General features: G+C 29.9%; 1 protein-coding gene and 3 pseudogenes across 1 annotated transcript; 3 read left to right on the plus strand and 1 right to left on the minus strand.

Moving 5' to 3' along the window:
- Nucleotides 1-3,355: 3,355 nt before the first annotated feature.
- Nucleotides 3,356-4,148, plus strand: LOC149890403 (zinc finger MYM-type protein 5-like; annotated as a pseudogene).
- Nucleotides 4,149-5,146: 998 nt separating this feature from the next.
- LOC149890404 (uncharacterized) lies at nt 5,147-5,929 on the plus strand (annotated as a pseudogene).
- A 1,351-nt stretch (nt 5,930-7,280) lies between these two features.
- Nucleotides 7,281-13,559, plus strand: LOC149890405 (uncharacterized; annotated as a pseudogene).
- LOC149890406 (zinc finger transcription factor family protein 17-like) lies at nt 10,427-12,423 on the minus strand. The gene is made up of 6 exons (XM_090084017.1): nt 12,057-12,423; nt 11,793-11,960; nt 11,352-11,556; nt 10,924-11,108; nt 10,494-10,729; nt 10,427-10,432 (listed from the first exon to the last, which is right to left on the minus strand). The coding sequence occupies exons 1-6, from the start codon at nt 12,295-12,297 to the stop codon at nt 10,427-10,429; spliced, it is 1,041 nt and encodes a 346-aa protein (XP_089940143.1). The 5' UTR covers nt 12,298-12,423.
- Nucleotides 13,560-19,739: the final 6,180 nt, after the last annotated feature.

Here is a 19,739-nt window from a genome sequence, read left to right on the forward strand (position 1 = left end):
TATTTTATCACAAAATGAATAGCTTATGATATGTAACGTAAATTCAGAAGCTATGGATAAAGCGCATAAAGTTGTTAGTTGCCCTGAAAATTTTGATAAAAACTCTCATTTGGTATACTATCTACTATTTTACAAGTATTTCACAGATGTGTCTAAACTTTTGATGGGGCTTATTGCGTTGAGCAGCTGAAGATGAATGATAAAAACATTTTGATACACATTAAAGACAAGGATTGCGTTGCTGTTGAGGTGAGGTACCATAAAACATGTTAAAATGAATCTGAAAAACTTTATAAATCTTTAATACCATCGTTAGAGACATCTACCAGCAAATTAATGTATTAGTTGTCTTTTTAATCATTGTGTATAAGTTATTGACACTAAAACTATCAAGTTAAAAAAAAGTTTAAACCTTGGTTATCTTACTGAATATTTTGTTAAAATTGTTAAAATAGTAGAACATTTGGTTGCTAGCAATTATAAAAGCTGTCGCTTAAATAAGATTAATAAATTGTTATCCTGATTAAGAATTTCTCACAACTATTTGCGTGTAACAGATAGAGCACATATTATCTCTACTGGTTTTGTTAATAGTGAAAGTAACTCAATAATTGTTGTTCAAGAAGATTGGAAATAAGAATTACAAGATCAACCATGTTAGTTTAATTTCTTGAAATCAAAAAGTAATAGATCCGTTTTAGATGCAATTGCAACAAGAAATACTTTTAAAGATAATTTAATTCATGTAAGGAAGCCTTTCGTGGTAGTTGGACTATGTTCAATCATGTGGCCACAATCCATTTAACAACTAGAGTATATGTCAATACTATAATAAACTTTGTTTTGAATGACATTATATCTTTAACAAATCAATACTTTACTATTCTTTAGAATTTTAGATGTCCCAATAGTTAAAAGTTAATAAGACGTATATTATACTTCCATTATTTTATTTAAGATGTATAGTTATTAAGATCAAATGGTCAAACAGAATAGTAAACTGAGTTGTAATACTTATTTCACATAAAAGGTTTAACAGAGAGGCCAGATTGCTTCACCTTTATCTGGAAACTCTAATTTGAGAAGTGCTTTTACTTGAATTTTAGCCAATGCTTTGAAATAGTGGCTTAATCTCTATAACTGTAGAATTAGTGATTTTATAAATAAATAATCTTCATCCTGATTTTATTCAGTCGTATTTTCAATATCAGAGTCAATTATTTCATGTTTTCACTATAGTTTTGTCAAGTAAATCGTCAGAATCTAATTATTATCTTTTTCTTTCGGTTTTGTTATAAGTATAATTGTCGTTTTACTTGACTCTACTTGCACACAAGAAATTATAATACATATATTTCGTTTTTTTCAGTCACTTGACTCTACTTACTCACAAGAATTTATACATTATATATAAATATAACGTTTTTTCAGTCAAATCTTTAGATATCTGATTATTTAGCTCCATGTTCAATTAATGATGAATATTTTCTACTTGCTCAAAAACTACCTCAGCGTTATCCTCAAAATTTATTATTTCTAATCTGATATTAGATTAATCAGATATTCGTTGATTCACGATGTTCTTTAAAAGTATAGAACATTGTGAAAACACGAATGAGATATTACTTTAATGATTTCAGCCACTTTCCTTAACTAGTTCGTATAGCTTTACACTTTTCTTCCGATTAATTAGCAGATAAGTTTGACAACATATCAGTTTCTTCCTATACATAGTTCTTTTACCATTTAACTTTAGATTACTTATCAAACTTGTCTTACAAAACTGGAAATCTTGGAACTTCATTCATAAAATCTGTGTTCGAGTTTTTTTCTAACACTCCAGATGGAGCCGTCGCCATGCTTTACAAAAAAAATGAAGATATTTGGTAAATTTTCATGTGCAACAGTTACTGTGTGGTTTCCAACATTAAAAATAACCTGCACGTTTTGCACAAAAATTGAATACTGTCGAGAAATAGACGTTTTTCAAAGCTCCTAGCAAATTGAACAAATTAAAGCTAAGAATCGTGCAAATCGTGTGAAAATGCGATTAGTAATTTTTTCTTATACACATTTTAGAAAAGAGCACAACAAACTTCTAATTCTAAAATTTCTGAGAAAGTTCATATACTAATTAAATTTTATTAATAACGAAAATGGTCATAAAAATATGGTCGTAAATTCAATTTTCAAATGTGGTTAGTGAGAAGGAAACTCGATTTATAAAAGAAATATGTTTTAGGATTCATTAGCTCGTGTGATTACACTCGCAAGATTTTTCGCGTCCATAACTAATCAGGAAGTTTTTAAAACGTACAATTCAAACTGCCAATATCACGCATTTGAAAACAAAATCACCAGTAAAAAGTTGAATGTCTCATGATGGCATATATTAAAAAGTGATCATATATTTTGTGCTTTAGTCTCGGTATTATGAGAACTTGACGTAAATATAAATAATGGTTTATAACGGATTCTTCGTTCACATAATATTTCATAACTTATGTAAGGGTAGTGGGAGAAGGTGGAGGAAATTGAGAAGTGGCACGAAAATCGCAAGGGATAGAGGCAGTTGAAATATCGAATTGGCTACAGATATTATCCTTACAACAACCAAAAACTATTGAATAAACAATTGTTAGTAGATTTAAATCAAATTTTATCTTTCACTACCTTAGACAACCAATCGGCCTGCAGACCAAACAGGACGATTAATTTGCGCATCAATTCTACTAGTAACTTTATTTGCATCGCAAATGTTAGTTAGCCTAAATCCCTGAAATTTGAAACTTTAGGTATAAATAGTGCCGGCCTTAGGGGGGGTGGGGGGGTGGGGGCGAGGCTGAGCGCCAGGAAACTGGGGCGCCAAACGTTGTATGCAAACTTTAACAATATAATAGAAAAATAAGTCAACCTAAATTTTTTCGAATATTTTTTTTTATAAAAATAATTTCTTCAAATAATTTATTTGTTGTATTATTACACTGTTAAAAATTCTTTATGCAAAATTAATAATTAAATTTAAAAGTGTTTCAATCATAGAATATATTTTGTGACTTAAATTCATTTCTTTTACTTGTATCTTTCTCGGCGCCAACTATTTTGCGTTTCGTCTATTTAAAGTTTAAATTTTAAACATTATTTTCGATAAGAGTTGTGAGCAGGTTGTTTATTAATTGGTAGAAGAAATTTGAAGTTGTATTTGTGATTCAAATTTAGTTTTTGTCAAGTTTTCAAATTTTGCGGTAATAAAAAACAGCTAAGTATAAATAATGAAATTGTTTATGAATTGTTAGCTTGCGAGAAATTTTTTATTTTAAAATTTTATACAAATAGAAACTGTCGGCAGCAATCAATGGAGAGTGCTCATAATAAAGAAAAAAATGTTTTTAAAACTCATAATAATAAGAAACTATCTGGTGCTCAATACAGACAACGTAATGCAGAAAAAGTTGATAATTTGAAGAAAAATTATAATAAACTTAAGAATTATTTGACATCGGAAAATAGTGATTGTAATAAAATAAAGGAAGTAGAAAATGTTGCGCTTGTACTTAGTGATACATCAACCAGCGATGAAGCTGACGGAATAGTATTATTTAGAAATGTTCACTACGATGAAAAAGATAACGATAACGAAAATGATGATAGACAAGATGGTGATGTAAATGATCGCACCAAAGAAACAGCAATCGATTACTCAGACTGTGGTTTGTGGCCAATTCATCGCAACATTCAATTTGTTAATTATGTTATTAATATTGGTGCAATACAAGTGAATTTGGACACACATCTACGGGGTCATAAAAGATGACATTTTTCAAATGCTTATTACAACCGAAAAATTTCAAATGGTGAGGTTATTTCACGACGTGTGTATTTACGTGGTTATTTCACGGCTTGTGTACTAAGTCTCTAAAGATGCGGTATTTTGTTTTTGCTGCAAACTTTTTGATTTCAACATGAATTTAAAGTTAAACGGAAATGGATTCAATAAATGGAAGAATTTAACAGAAGCATTAAAAGTTCACGAAAATAGTAAGCCACACAGAAACGCTTATCAACTATGGATTGAGACAGAAATACGAATGAAAGCTGGTGAAACTATTGATAAAAATGAACAAAAACTAATCGAAAAGGAGAGTTAAAGGTGGCGAAGTGTTCTTGAACGATTGATGAACATCACTTTACACTTGGCAACAAATAATATGGCCTTCAGAGGTTTTTCTGATAAATTGTACGCAGTTAATAACGGCAAATTTTTAGGTTTGGTACAAATACTCGCTTAATTTGATCCTATCATGTTAAACCGCGTCACGCTAGCTCTTAAAGGAGATATTTTTGATCATTACTGTGGAAAAACCTTTCAAAATGAAATATTTGATATAATGGCATCAAAATTAACCAACATTATTATATTCAAAAGCTCTAAAAAGTACATATTATTCTATTATTGCTGACTGCACTCCTGACGTATCTCACAAAGAACAGCTCTCGCTTACGTTTAAGCACTATAAATATATCAGAATATCTTATGTAAATAAATGAACACTTTCTTCGGTTTTTCAATGTTAACGACACGACAGGTCTTGGTTTAACAGAAATCATAATTGGAGCTTTAAAAGATTTTGGTCTGAATATAAGCTTTTGTCGAGGGCAAGGTTACGATAACGGTGCAAATATGAAATGGAAAAAAAAAGGTCTACAAAAGCGAATATTAGATTTGAATCCTTTGGCTTTTAACCTTCTTTGTGGAAGTCATTCTCTCAATTTGGTTATTTGTGACGCAGCGCAGTCTTCACTAAATTCCATTAACGTTTTTGGCATAATACAAAGATTATTCACATTGTTTTCTGCATCAACTTCATGCTGAAATGTTTCAGTCATACAACAAACTCTACCCTTAAACGATTATGCAACACTCGTTGGAAAGCCAAAATTGAGAGCCTCAAAACCATCCAATATCTAATAAGCAGCGTACATGATGCTTTAATTACTATATATGAAACTGAAATCAAAACTTCCGATATTGCACACGAAGCGCAAACATTAGCAGAACAATTAAAAGACTATAGCTTTTTAGTTTCTTTAATTGCATGGTACAATCTATTATCTACTATTCCAAATAGACGTTGTTAGTAAAGCAATGCAAGCCAAAGACATGGATCTAGTACAGTGCGCTGAAATGTTGAAAAAAATGCTTTAAACAAGCAACGGTTGATGCCAAAGAGATAGCTGAAGAATTAAACATCGATCCAATATTTAAACCGCTTAAAAGAGTGCGAAGAGTGAAACGTCATTATGATGAAAATGCTGCTGACGAACCCATTCAAAATCCCGATAAGAAACTTAGAGTGGCATTTTTTAACCGTTTATTAAATACATGTCTGTCGTCAAAAATGAGAGATTTGAACAACTTAACGAATATGTAAATATATGGGGTTTATTATTTAATTTGGATAATTTGCCCGTCAAGAATGAACTTTAAAAATTGTGTAAACAATTACAAGAAAAATTAAATGTTAATACAAAATCAGAATTTTACAGTGCTTTGCTATGCGACGAACTAATAAGTGTGCAGTTTTTTATTAAAAATAAGTTAAGCAATGTTGTATATGAAATAACAACTAAAGAGATGACACCACTTTTTGTACTGGATTTTCTTAAAAAACATTGTCTGCAAGAGTTATATTCAAATACATGGATTGTTCGGCGCATTCTTCTTTCAATACCTGTTACTGTTGCTGGTGGAGAACGTAGTTTTTCTAAACTGAAGTTAATCAAAATATATTTGAGAAATGCCATTTTGCATGATCGACTTAATTCTCTGTCTATGTTATCAATAGAGCAAGAAATAGCTGAAAATTTAGATTTTTCTAGATTGATAAAAGATTTCGCGGACAAAAAACCTAGAAAAGTTACATTTTAAAATTTAATAATTCTTGTTTAAATTGTTAGAGGATTTAATATATGTATTTAATAAAAACATTTGTTATTTTAAAAGCAGAGTTGCGTTGGCTACTTATTTGGTCACTCATTTCTATATACCCATATCATTATGAGTCTAAGTTTATAATCGATAATATGCTTCGGTTAGCTTTATTCGTGCAATTTTTTCGGGCTTAAGTATTCGCATTTTTTAAACTTTATGCCTTAGGCAAAACCCCCTCATACATGGCGTAATTTATAACAGGCCTATTCACCGTGCGGATGACGTCAAAAACTGAGGCGAAACTATTGCATTTTTTAATTTTGATACTTGTGAAGCGTTGAAGGGTCTTGCTAAGTTATTTAGTCAAAGTTTTTAAGTAATCAATAATATTTATAATAAACATGGGTCTTAAATGCTGTGTCACAAATCGCAACGGAAATTATGATAGAAGCTCCAAGGAAAAAACTTTTCGTCTCCCTCGAACACCAGAAGAAAGAAAAAAGTGGTTGGCTGTTATACCAAGAGACAATATTCCAGATAGGAAAGACACCGTTGTTTGTGAAAGGCAATGGCCTGCCGGATACGTTTCAACAAAAGATTATGGCAAAGAAAGACCTCGTGATCCTCCATCTGTGTTTACGTGTGTAAAACCAAGTTTAATTCCTAAGCCATCTGCTTGTCCCAGAACTACTTCAAGAACTCATTCAGAAACTAGAAATTTTCAACCTGATGAGTTGTCTGAGTTCAATTTTAGAGATGTTATAAAATCGTTTAATGATCTGCAAGCAAACATTTAAAACTACAACTTTAATGGAGTTAATATACTATTTAATATTAAAACAGAGAATAAAGTATTGATTCAATCCTTAGAGTTCTTCCATAACTCAGGTGTACCTTTGTTTGTTCTGAAAGTAGATAATAATTTTCATTATGAATCATTTCATTGTGGAGTAAGTTGTATAATAAAAACTCTCTCAATAGACAGAATTACCATATTAAATAGATGGTCCCATATTACAGAAGCTGTTCGATTTTTAAATACTCGTGAGATTAGTAAAAAAAATATTATCAACAGCAACTTTTTTCAATGGGTGATAAATATTTTACCGATAAAAAGTATTCTGTTGAAACAATGGTAAGAGCATTTGAGTACTTTCCAATGTCACGTTCTACATATAATGGTCTCAGAGAAGACTTTGAACTTCCTAGCATTACAACATTAACAAGACTAACATTTAAAGTGAAGTCTATTCATGAGGATATTTATCTACAAAAGGTTTTTTCAAATTTAACAGATATTAGACATAAAAATTGTGTTCTTTTATTAGATGAAGTTTATGTTAAGACTATGTTGCAGTACCATGGGGGAACAGTTTTTGGAAAAGCAGTTAACAATCCAAGTGTTCTTGCTAATACTGTTTTAAGTTTTATGGTTGTAACTTTGTTTGGTGTACCCAAATTTTTATGCAAAATGCTTCCTGTGTGTAAAGTCGATTCAAATTTTCTTTTTGAACAAACCAGTTTTCTTTTATCTGCCATAAAAGCAGCAGGTGGTAATGTTGTATCTATAATTTGTGATGGTTACAGGACAAATTAGGCATTTTTCAAGAAACTTGAGACAGATGGTGTACCTTGGCGAACAAAAGATAATATATATCTTTTATATGATTATGTACACCTTTTGAAAAATATTCGCAATAATTGGATAACTGAAAAAACTCAAGAACTTGAGTTTTTTGTTATAAAGGAAAAAAAGAGGAGCGGTTAAATCCTGATATGCGGATAACAAAAGTAATAATTCAAAACAATGTTTTGAAAACACACCGCGTATATCTTTTTAAATGGATAATTTACGGTTGTTTACTCAAAGCGTGTTAAAACGCTCATCCAATTTTAAAAGTTTTCGAATTCTTAAAGTTCTTTAAATTATTACTTTTCTCTGTTAATTCATTTTATAACTGATACTCAATCATATTCTCAATTACATTTGATTTTAAATTTTTTTGTTTTTGCTACTATTATCAAAGAAGTAATTTGTATTTAAAAGAAGTTTATATGATAATTAATATTGTAAACACAATTATGGAGACCATGGAATTAACAATTATGGAGACCATGGAACAATTATCATATTCTCAATTACATTTTTTTGATTTCTTATTAACAACTTTCATTTTCTCAATTACATCTTGAAAAAGTGTGTATTTGTGAAACGTCAAAGGGTGAACAAAGGGTGAAACGGATAACTTTGAATTTTGTCTTGCACAACAAATTCAATTGTTTCTGATTGCAAAACACTTTTCATATTTACACTTACTTTTATATATTTAAAAGTGCACAAAAAACCTTTAAAGATTTAAATCTTTAAGAAACGCATTTTAAAATTTAGAAATGAATTATGAACAATAATTGATACACTTTGGCATTAACTCTGTTAATTTATATATCTATACCTTATATAATATGTTTAAAATATGTTTAAAAATCCAAGGACAAGGTTGCCTTATAATAGAACTGTTGTCTTTATTTTTTTATATTATTCAAACAAAAAAACAAACGCAATATGAAATAAAGAAATTTTGAGGTCAGGAAGAAATACATATGTAAAATAAATAAGAAAATCTAGATGTTAAATTGATTCAACTGTTGAATATTATTAACTAATCTTTATGCTATATTTACACTTATATTTGGAATCGTTACGTTTATAGTTGAAATCCCAATTGTTGCAAGTTTATTGGAACAGCTTTTGTGAGTTACTCCATCAGTGCTAAGAGATTTTTCATCTTCATTATTATTCAGCTTTTCGGTCTTAAAGATGCTTTCTTTCTCATAAGTAGTGGGTTTACAAAAACGCACATTAGTTTTTTCTTTTCTTTTTTTCTTTGTTGAAACAAAATTTGTTTGAGGCTTAATTCTTTTGTTGGAAGCAACTAATGACGACGTCTTTATTTCTTTCACTGAATGATATTTTGACATTGCATCAAAAGTGTTTATTGTAGTTGTTATCTAAAATAGATTCCAATATATATGTGTGAGCGTGTGTGTGTGTGTGTGTATATATATATATATATATATATATATATATATATATATATATATGTATATATATATATATATATATATATATATATATATATATATGTATGTATGTGTATATATATATATATATATATATATATATATATATATATATATATATGTGTGTGTGTGTGTATATATATATATATATATAAATATATATATATATATATACATATATGTGTATATATGTAAATATATACACATATATGTATGTGTGTATATATTTATATATATGTAAGTGTGTATATATTTACACACACACGCACACACACACACACACACATATGTAAATATATACACACATATACATATATATATATATATATATATATATAATATATTTAATTGTGTGTGTGAGTGTGTGTGCGTGTGTTTAATGTAATACTAATAACTGTTAAAAAGTTTGATATGGTTCATTTCTCACTTGTTTTCCAATGTATTTTAAAGCTTCAATATCCAAGTTGCTACAGTTGTTAACACGGTGCATCAAGGTATGGAGTAAGTTCTCTGTCTTAGACTTTGTTTCTTCAAATTCTGAAACTTTGTGTAATTTCTCTAGGTTGCATTTTATTGAATTTATTTCGTTATAAGATTATCCATCCTGTAGTTCAACTGAGTTTTTAGCTTTATCATCAGCTTTATTGTTCACAGCTAAAAAGTCCTTAAGCAGATGTACATGTTTACACAAAGTATTTTTTATGAGAAAGTCAGAACAATTGCAATGGAAAGTATGTGTACATACAAAACAGGTTATACACTGCAACCGACAACCTACTGTATTGCACTTGTCTGACAGTCTTGTTGCAACATATTTATTTTGCCCATCTTCAGAGTTGATTAGGAAAACATTTTCATCAGAAGTCTTATTTATGGCTGTATAAGACATTTTTTTACTACTCAAATGTCTGTCATAAATGTTTTGCATACGTTGTGTCAAAGAACCTTTAGTTAATTTTATCAAGCGAGAAAATAATTTATCTCTTGAAAATTTAAGAAGATTCACAAGAACTGTGTCAACACGTTTATTACACTTTCCTTTTAAATAGTTGTATTTAAAAGTTCTATGGAATGCCTCAACAAACATATTTGTATTTATACCTTCACCAACACGGTAGCAATAGGCCCAGCTTTTTGTCACACAAATCCAGTATTTTAAAAAATACGCTTTAAACTCACTAGTAGCATGGGATTCTAGCCTATTAATGAGGGACGATAATTTATCTTGGAAAAGAATTTCATTTGTTTCCTCAAGAACTGTTCTAAGCATTTTGTAAACAACTGTTTCAATTTCAAAATTTTTAATTTTTTTTCGCAATTCTTCTTTCCATGCTTTGTCTACATGCCATGCACAATATAACCATTTTGGTTGAAGATTAAAGACTTCACAAAAAGCATTGTGGAACTGTGGAGCTAAGTCTGTCATAAACCATTTAGGTTGTATAGTCCCAACCTCATTTTTTATTTTTTTGAAAAAGACTTTAACAAATGATTCATTTTCATGGTTAGCTAAACACCAAGCAACTGGATGACCTTGACCAAACTCATCCATAATCAGTAGAGAAATCAAAAGAAAATTATAAGCAGTTGTTCCATGTGTTGAGTCGCAGCATAAACCGTTACTCCCAAATTTTTCCAGCATTTCTTTCTGTGCCTCTGTCTGGATTACTATGATAAAATCTTCATCTTTAAACTCGTACTGAGATGAAGCTTGGCCTAAAATATAATTTTTTATAAAAACGATTTTATTAAGATATTAAAAATAAAAAATTTTGTTTGCTAAATTCTTTCCACAAAGTTATGGAATGCAGAAATTTCAAGCTTATAAAACTTAATTTTTTTAATATATGGAAATAAAAGTAATTTTTTTTAAGATTTACTGCCAAGAGCATTAAAAGTAAGTTATTTACCTTGAAGTTTATAAAAAAGAATAGGGGTCTTATCTAGTTGCTCCCATTCTTGGATCCATGATAAAACACTCATTTGGTCATTTGCATGTCGTTGCACTTCTTGCAATCCAAAAGCGCGTCCAATGTTTAAAATATCTCTGTTTTCGAGCAAATGAATTCTTTGAAACTTAGAACCAATATCATCTCTATCATAAAAATTTGTAAGTACATTTATGACAAGAATAAAAAAAAAATTACTATGTACTAGTTGTTTGGAACCATTTTACAGACTGTGGAATCAAAAGGTTTGTAAGTGACAGGGTCTTTGCCAATATTTTAAGATCAGAAAAAATAGACTTTAGATTTAATAGAGTTTTGTTTAGAAAAATGCTCTTCAATTGCAAAAATATCAATATAAATACAATACACATCTAAAGTAAACAAATTACCTTATATCATCTAGAATTTTTCTGCGTGTAACTCCTTGTTGTAGTTTAGAGGCAATTTCTTGCCGTTGACGTTTAGTTATCCATGTGTGATGATAGTCTTGGCTATGCCCATAATGAGTATAGCAGACTTCAACTTTTACTTTTTCATCACTATTTGTAACTTCTTTGATGATTGATGTGCAGTTTTTCTCAATCTTGCATGTTCCTAAATTATTACAAATTTAAAGTATTACTTACACACGAGTGACTTTCAAATAGATTTATATGCATAGACCTTTCACAAAAAAAATTTTATTTACCATAATTTTAAATCTGATTTTAATTAACACATCAACTAACATATAAATATAAAACTAATAAAACTTCATTTTCTAAATGTTACCACTCCATATTATAGTAAGACACAAGACTTTGTCACAAAGCAAACTAAAAAACTGTTACCTGAAGACTTAATTCTGCGCTTTCCGGTTCTTCTTGATTTATATATACCACATCGATTGCATTGCCAATACTTTGTTTTGGAACCATCTTTTCCAATAACATCACCTTGAGTCTTAACATAAGAACTTCCCTTCTCTTCTTCTAACTGACATTTCCAGCTATCAAAACCTTTTAAATAAAAATACAAACAAATTAATGATATATATTTAACATGAAATTTGACATTTTTCAACTAATGTTTTTAGCCACAATTAGCAGACTTACTTGCTTTATTATCAAAATTGAGTAACTCGATTCTGAATTCAATATTATGACTTTGATTGAGGTGTTTTCGCAAATCTTTGATTTTATGGAACCGATGTCCACATTGATTACATAAACAATTTCCACTGTGACTAACATCGCTGACTCCATGGAGCTTGATCATGTGTCTTTTTAAATCATATCGACGTGTGAAAGTACTTTTACAATTGTCATATCCACAAGAAAACAGAGAAGTCTTCATTTTTGATTGTCAGTTATTGTAAACAACCGTAAATTATCCATTTAAAAAGATATACGCGGTGTGTTTTCAAAACATTGTTTTGAAGTATTACTTTTGTCATCCGCATATCAGGATTTAACCGCTCCTGAAAAAAAGTTGCTAAATGGTCTCACATTGCAGCATTACATAAATTAGAATCAAATCAAATGATTAAAATGTCTAAACTTACTGACATTGCTGTGTTTCCCAAACCAATTGAAAGGCAAAAAGTTTCAACTTGTCTGAAAGTATTTTGTGAAGAAACAGTGTGTGCCTTAAAATGTCATCCAGAATTAAAAGATGTTGATGATACTATTTATTTTCTTTCAATAATAAATGAATTTTGGAGAATTGTTAATGTTCATAGCCCTTATGCAGATGTACGTATGCGTGATCCAAATCGAGCTGCTGTTTTCTCTTCTGATGACTTTAATCTTCAAAAACTGTAAGAATTTGGAAACATGGCTAAACAAATGTGCTCTTCTCAAAAAGTTCGTTTTAAATGTTTCTCAAAAGATACTTCTAATAGTCTTTATCATACTTGTAATGGTCTTGTGGAGTTGTCAAAGTTCCTCTTGTCTACAAGTCATAAATATGTTTTGCTTGGAACATTTACAACTGATCCTTTAGAAAAATAGTTTGGAAAACTCAGGCAAGGATCAGGTAGTACATACTTTATTACTGTTCAACAAGTACTTGAGAAAGTTGGTATTATAAAAACAAAACTACTTTTGAAGCTAAACAATAATAGTGTTGGTCTTCATTTTACTACATCAGGGCATTCTTGTGAAAGATGTGGTTTTTATTTAAATGAAGAAAAATGTTTGATATTTGATAACCTACTAGAATTAGAAAAAATGTTATCTATAGATGTCAAAATGACTCTGATTTACATAGCCGAATATATTGTTAGAAATGATAAAGGTTCAGATGACTCGTATTTTTATTATGAGAAATTCAGAGATTTTACTGAGGAAATCAATCGCGGGGGATTAACAGTGCCTGGTGATTTGGTATGTCAATGGGTAATATATTGCTATATAATGTTTCGTGAAGTAGCTGATAATATATGTATTTCTTCTTTGTGCAATCTAATGATGCTTATTTCTGAATCTTACCAACTAAATATGAACAGAAACCATGGGGTTATACTTTCAAATATATTCTTTAAAAACTATTGTAATTTGTATTCTCCAAGATCTGAAAAAGAACCAAAACAAAAAATTTTGAAACTCAGTGTTTAATAACACTGGCCAACAAAGAAAAAATTCTTTTTTCTGATGCCTGAAATACATAAATTGATAATCATATATATATTCATTTATATCTTTACTGCATATATTATACTTTACTGCATATTGCTGATAAAAAATATATATTGTATTTTATTTTGCATTGTTGATTAAAAAAAAAAAGGAAAGAGTAAGGTATTTATTTTTTTCTGTTCAAAAAAACTCGCCTCCAGTTTATGACGTCATCCGCACGGTGAATAGGTCTGTTATAAAGTACGCCATGCCCTCATATATCCTACATTTAAAAAAGTATTTGAAAACAAGCTTGGGACATGTGTAGGGATGGCAAAATCCCGGACATTCTCAATCCCGGGATTTCGGGATTGAGATATTTATCCCCAGGAAATCCCGGGATAAATGCGGTGAAGCATGTAAAGAACAAAGTTTTAAGTACTCATTAAACACTGAAAAATGATTCATTAATTGATTATACAATTATATTATGAATAAACTAATCATTTTTCATTTTTTAGTTAAGTAAATTAGTTCATTTACTAATTAACCTAAGTAATTTAAATTATAAAATAATGCTTTAAAAAGATAACACAATATAAGTAAAAATAATATGAATATAAATGAGTATACATGAACTATACTCATTTTTGAAAGTACCACCTTAAAAAAATTAAAGCGTCGATCATTTCGTCATTTAATCGCGTTCAGTTTTTTGAGCATAAAAACCCAGCCGCTGAGAATGCTCGTTCGGACTCCACACTTGTTGGCTGTATAGATAGCATATAACCATATGCTTTCTATACGGCCAGCAATTTCAAATAACAACATTTCTGTTTGAATTTTAGAAGTTATACTTTCTACCCTCATATGTAGTGTTTGAGTTGCTGCCAGTCCTTTTTCCATAACTTCATTTAATTCTTCACTGACAGTTTTGATTTTGTTTTCACACACCTTGCTTGATAAAGCCTCGCTCAGTTGAGCATCACTCTCACTACTCACTTCTTCTGATGTAATAACATCTACCGAGCTTAGACGCTTTATCAGGTTTATTATAATTTTTTTATTTGGTACAAAAACATCTGCGATTTTCGATGAAGTTAGCTGGCCATTATGAAGGTAATAAATTGTGCTGCTTAATTGTGTTCTCCTCTCTTTTGTTCGGTGACTCAAAGCGGCATACAATTGTTTTCTAATTTCGGATTGCTGTTGTTTTATTTTGGACAACATAAACTCTAATGCAATTTCAGCTGTAATTAAAGTTGCGTCTCGTCGACAAAGTGTCTCCACAGTTGCTTTATCGGGAGTCAAAAGTACCACTAAATCTGATACGGTTTGTTATTCGTTTTCGTTCATCCTAATTGAATCATCAAAATTGGAATTCAATTCTAAATCCAGAAATGCCTTTTTAACACAATATTTTAACTAGTCAAATATTTAAAGCATAAGCAACAAACTGCTCCATCGGGTTTTGCAATGCACGATTAAATGGATGACCTTTCCAAACTCAATTTTTAAAAAATTTCGTACTTTTCTAAATAATTTTCATTTTTTGTTGGGGACCTTTTAAACATTTTTACAATTTTCCTGACTTAAACATCATTATTGGACTATGATAGGTCCAATAATGATGTTTAATTGTAGCCTCAGATGTTTCATTAATTAACAATGAATCGTTCGAATCTTGATTACAATCTTCCTCCTCATAATCATGGTTCACTTTTATAATCACCATCTTCGTCTTCATCATCGTTGTTTTCTAAATTTTCAAAAACAGTGTTCTCATCATCTAAACTTTCATCAACTTCTGAGTGACTGGCGTCTTTTTTTGTAAACAACTGATATTACTGCCAATTGTAGAGCGTGGGCAAAGCATAATTGTTGATCAATCTCTAGACTTTTTCCTAGTTTCTTTCATAACGCTTGCACCATCAGTTGTAATATCAATGATATCATCCTTAAGGTTTATTTTAAAGCTGCGGAGTCTTTCTTTTAGAAGTGAAACGCATTTTTCTGCTGGCATAGACCTTAAAATGCGAATTAAACCTAAGTTCCAATAGCTTTTCAACTCATGTACATTCACCGCAGTTTCCAAAAGAAGTCCACTGATCAAGTGTTAAGGAAAACTTAGAGCCTCTTGATATTTGATCAATTATTTCCTTTATAACTTCCTTTTTAATCTACTCGTAGTAGTCTAACACCATTTTTCTGATAGTATTACGTGATTTAGGGACATTTTTATATACTCGTGCAACTAACCCGGCTCGTATATCAATGGAATTACAAACTGTAGTAAATGATATATCATCTTTTGCTGCCATACGTGCCAATACTTCAGACAGATTTTCCTCTTTTTTGAATGTTGTTGAAAAAAGTGTTCGAGATTTTCAGCTTTTTTTTTTTTTATGTTTTTCTTCTAAATATTTTGAAGCTCTCATTGATAAACTTGGTGCTTGCGATTGCAATGTTACTTTAAGTTTATGTTTAGACAGTAAATGGGAATGTAGACCTTTTGTTGAACCACCAGCAATTTTCAATATCTTTTTGCATGTACTAACTTTGCACATGGCCGTTTCATCTGCTCCTCTTAAAAAGTGTCTCCATATCAAATTTGTGCTATTGAATTCAGCGTAGTTCATTATGATATTTACTTAAGTTTTTTTTAAAGTTCTAAAGTTCTTAAATTATTTCAACTTTCGTTTCTTTATCAGATCTATAATTCTAACTGAATTATGATACTGTGAAAATGATTATCACTTTGAATAACTGCGAAAAAAGCTTATTTACTTAAAAAACCTTCTGTATTTTGAAAACTTCATTAATTTAAACCGTTGCTGAGAAATTTTTGAGAATCACGCATAGATTTGGTCGCATAAGAATTGTAGGGCTCTATCTAATTTTTGCTGTTGTAAGAATTTAACATTCAATTTTTCTTAGTTAATATGTTTTTATTCCTGTCAGTTTTTATAATTTAAACTATAACTCTGTTTTTATTTGTTTCATAATTAAACCGATTGTATTATTTATAAATATTTTAACTTTTTGTTTTTTATTGTTAGAAATTGTTAATTAAAACTTTTATCAATAAATTCTTGTTATATGAAAAAAGCAGATAGAACTGTTTAATTCTGCGACGAATTGGAATTTAAAATGAAGCCAAAAATTCGAAACTAAATTAAATCATTGCAAAGAGGATACAGCTAGGAAACAAATATTTTACCAAAGATTATATTTACTAGACACTTTATAATGTACAAATAAGTTAGTAACTTAATCCCTATTTATCTTTATTTTTCTTTTATTACACTCCCGAAATCCTGGGAAATTTTTGTGAAAAATCCCGGGATTACGGGATCAAAAATTTGCACGGAATCCCAGGATTTCGGGATCCCAGGATTGCCATCCCTATACCCGTGATAATTTTCGGAGAATTTATATGCGGATTTAAACTTATGCTTTATTGTAAGCTTAAGACAATTGCGAAGCGTAAGAAGTTGACTAAATTAAACTCTTCTCTTTCTTCTTTAGTGCGAATATGTTTTAATATAGTGAAAGCAGGTAGAAAATGATAAAAATATGAAAATGATGACAATTTTAAACAACTCTACGGTGAACTTTTGTCCAAACATTAGGGGAATAGCCTGCATCATAGTTAAGATCGTTCCTAACAAATTAACTTAAGAACACTCCTGGCAAAATCATAACTTTTAAAAATAGTCAAAATATGGCAATATGTCAGTAAAAAGCTGAAGTTGAACTGTTTACGATTGATGATCCCAACATTAATTTGACAAATTGATAGCTGCCGAAATGCGAAACCTTACATGTCGTTTTCTTGAGCCTTTGTGGTCCGACGGGATACACATGTCCCAGTTCATTTAAGGCTCTACGGTTATCCATTAAAAGCTTAGAAACACGAAAATTTATATTAGAAACTAGTAATGAATATATATAAATTTTCAATATAAATTATCAAATTAAAATTTCCATATATTTCCATATAAATATATGAAAATTTTAATTTGATAATTTATATTGAAAATTTAATATAAAAATTTATATAAGGAAAGTTTCTTGATCTTCTTTTAGGTAAATTAAATGAGGATTTATTACATTTTTGTATTCCTGCATTTGCAATCTTTTTTTTTTCCACCATAGACACATTGATCATAACATAAGTCTATGGAGCCCAACATCATAGTTTCCATGCTCCAGTGGAGCATTCTCCTTCACAATACAGACAGACATATATGCCAGAGTGACTTGAAAGTCCGAAAACACTATTTGCACACTTTAAATCAAATGCCATACTGAAATTTACTTCTTCAAGTTGAAGAAGTGCCAATTATTTTTTGGGATTGCTATTATCCTCTGAGACCATCTTCACAAACGCAAGAAAATAGCATCCCTTCACACCAGATTCTTCATATATTTCAAAGAAAGAATAATGATTTTTTGGACCGAAAACATTAACAATAACTTTTAAGATGTTTTGACCACCCTTTAAAGATATTCAGAGTTTACGGTAGTTCATTCATTTTAACATTAATGCTCGATTCATACTTGTTAGATTCCTGCGTAAAGTTAGAACATGATTTTTTGGTTTTATTTTTAGTGAGTTCTAATACATTTGATAGCTCCATAATATTTTGGAATGAGATATGATTTACTTTCTTTCTTCTTGACTTAGTTTCAATCACTCCAACTGTAACAGAAAGAAAATTTCCACCTGTAGACATCTTGAACTGCTTTACACTTAAAATCCTTTTAAGTTCCATTTTATACTTTAACAATCCAGATGCTACGTGTTCTGCATGTTTATCTCCAAGTGATTCACTAATATCTTTGATATTCCTTACAGCTTTACTTTTGCAACAATCATGAGAAACTCCTCTATATAAAATTAATAGTAAGAGTTTTATAACAATATTTGAAATAAGTAAAAGCAATAAAAAAAATCCTTTGAATCAAACTGTAAAATAACATAAAGAGAAAAAATTTTTTAACTAATGTTATTTTAATGTCGTTTCTAAATTATAAAATAATAAATGAAAATAATATATACTAAGATTTAAATAGCTATAATATATACTAAGATTTAAAGAGTCCACAGACTTTTTCAGCCACATTTAAAGTATTTGATCCTGGCTCAACCCTACGAGCAAAATGAGCTCTCGCGGAGCACTTAGAGCTCTACAATAAACTCCGCTAGGAGAGTAGATTGAAGAGTAAATTTTATTATATGCATATATTATGTATTAAATAGATTCAATTTTACTTTTCATTTGAAAATTATGTACCCTATGCTATAATTTGTCTCTTTAAGGAATGTATAATATTTTTCAATTACATAATGTTACTTTGAGTTTATTCATTTAAATGAGGAGTTGAGTAGAGCTCTCTTCAAAGCTTTTCATTTACAGATTTCAATATTTTTTTTGTAAGATATTTAACATTTCACGCATTAATGCGTACGCATGCGCCTCAAAGCAACATTTCACGTGAAATGTTGCTTTGAGGCGCATGCGCATAATTTTGTAATTTGTTGTTTGCATTACATTTTATAATTTCACGAGGAGAAAACATATTTTTGCAATATATTTTGTTAAAGTTTCAAATAATGGAATTACAAAAAATAAAATAGCACTTAAATGTATACAGCTACTCAAGAAAGTTTAAACTATTGCAGAATTTTCAAATCTAATCTTCGGTTTTTCTTGAATAAAAATCTAACAGAAATAGATATGAAAATAATTATATTTCCAATTCGATAAATAGTTTGTTTGTTAATAGAATTAAAAAATGTATGGCGCGGAAAAAAAATCACACAAACGTTCAAATAGGCAAAATACTTAACATTTCTGAATACTGCGTTAGAAAAACCATCAAAACCTGGGAACTTACCAAGGACGTCTCCGACATGCCGCGTACTGGGAGACCATCCAAACTCAACATCCGTGACAAAAATGGTATATTCAGAATGAGCAGAGAAAACCCCAGACTCAGCTACAAAAAGCTAGCACAAATCTTCAAAGAGTCAGTAAATAATCCAAAAGTTAGCAGAGAGCTCGTGAGACGAACATTGTCGGACAAAGGTATTGGAACGTACATAGCTGCTAAAAAACCTATTCTTTCAATCACGGATAAACGTAAACGACGAGTGTGGTCCAAAGAAAGGCT

This window comes from Hydra viridissima, unplaced genomic scaffold (assembly GCF_058129835.1).
Source record: "Hydra viridissima isolate aposymbiotic clone 2 unplaced genomic scaffold, HvirCarnegie_v1 scaffold_4, whole genome shotgun sequence".
Classification (NCBI taxonomy): Eukaryota; Metazoa; Cnidaria; class Hydrozoa; order Anthoathecata; family Hydridae; genus Hydra; species Hydra viridissima.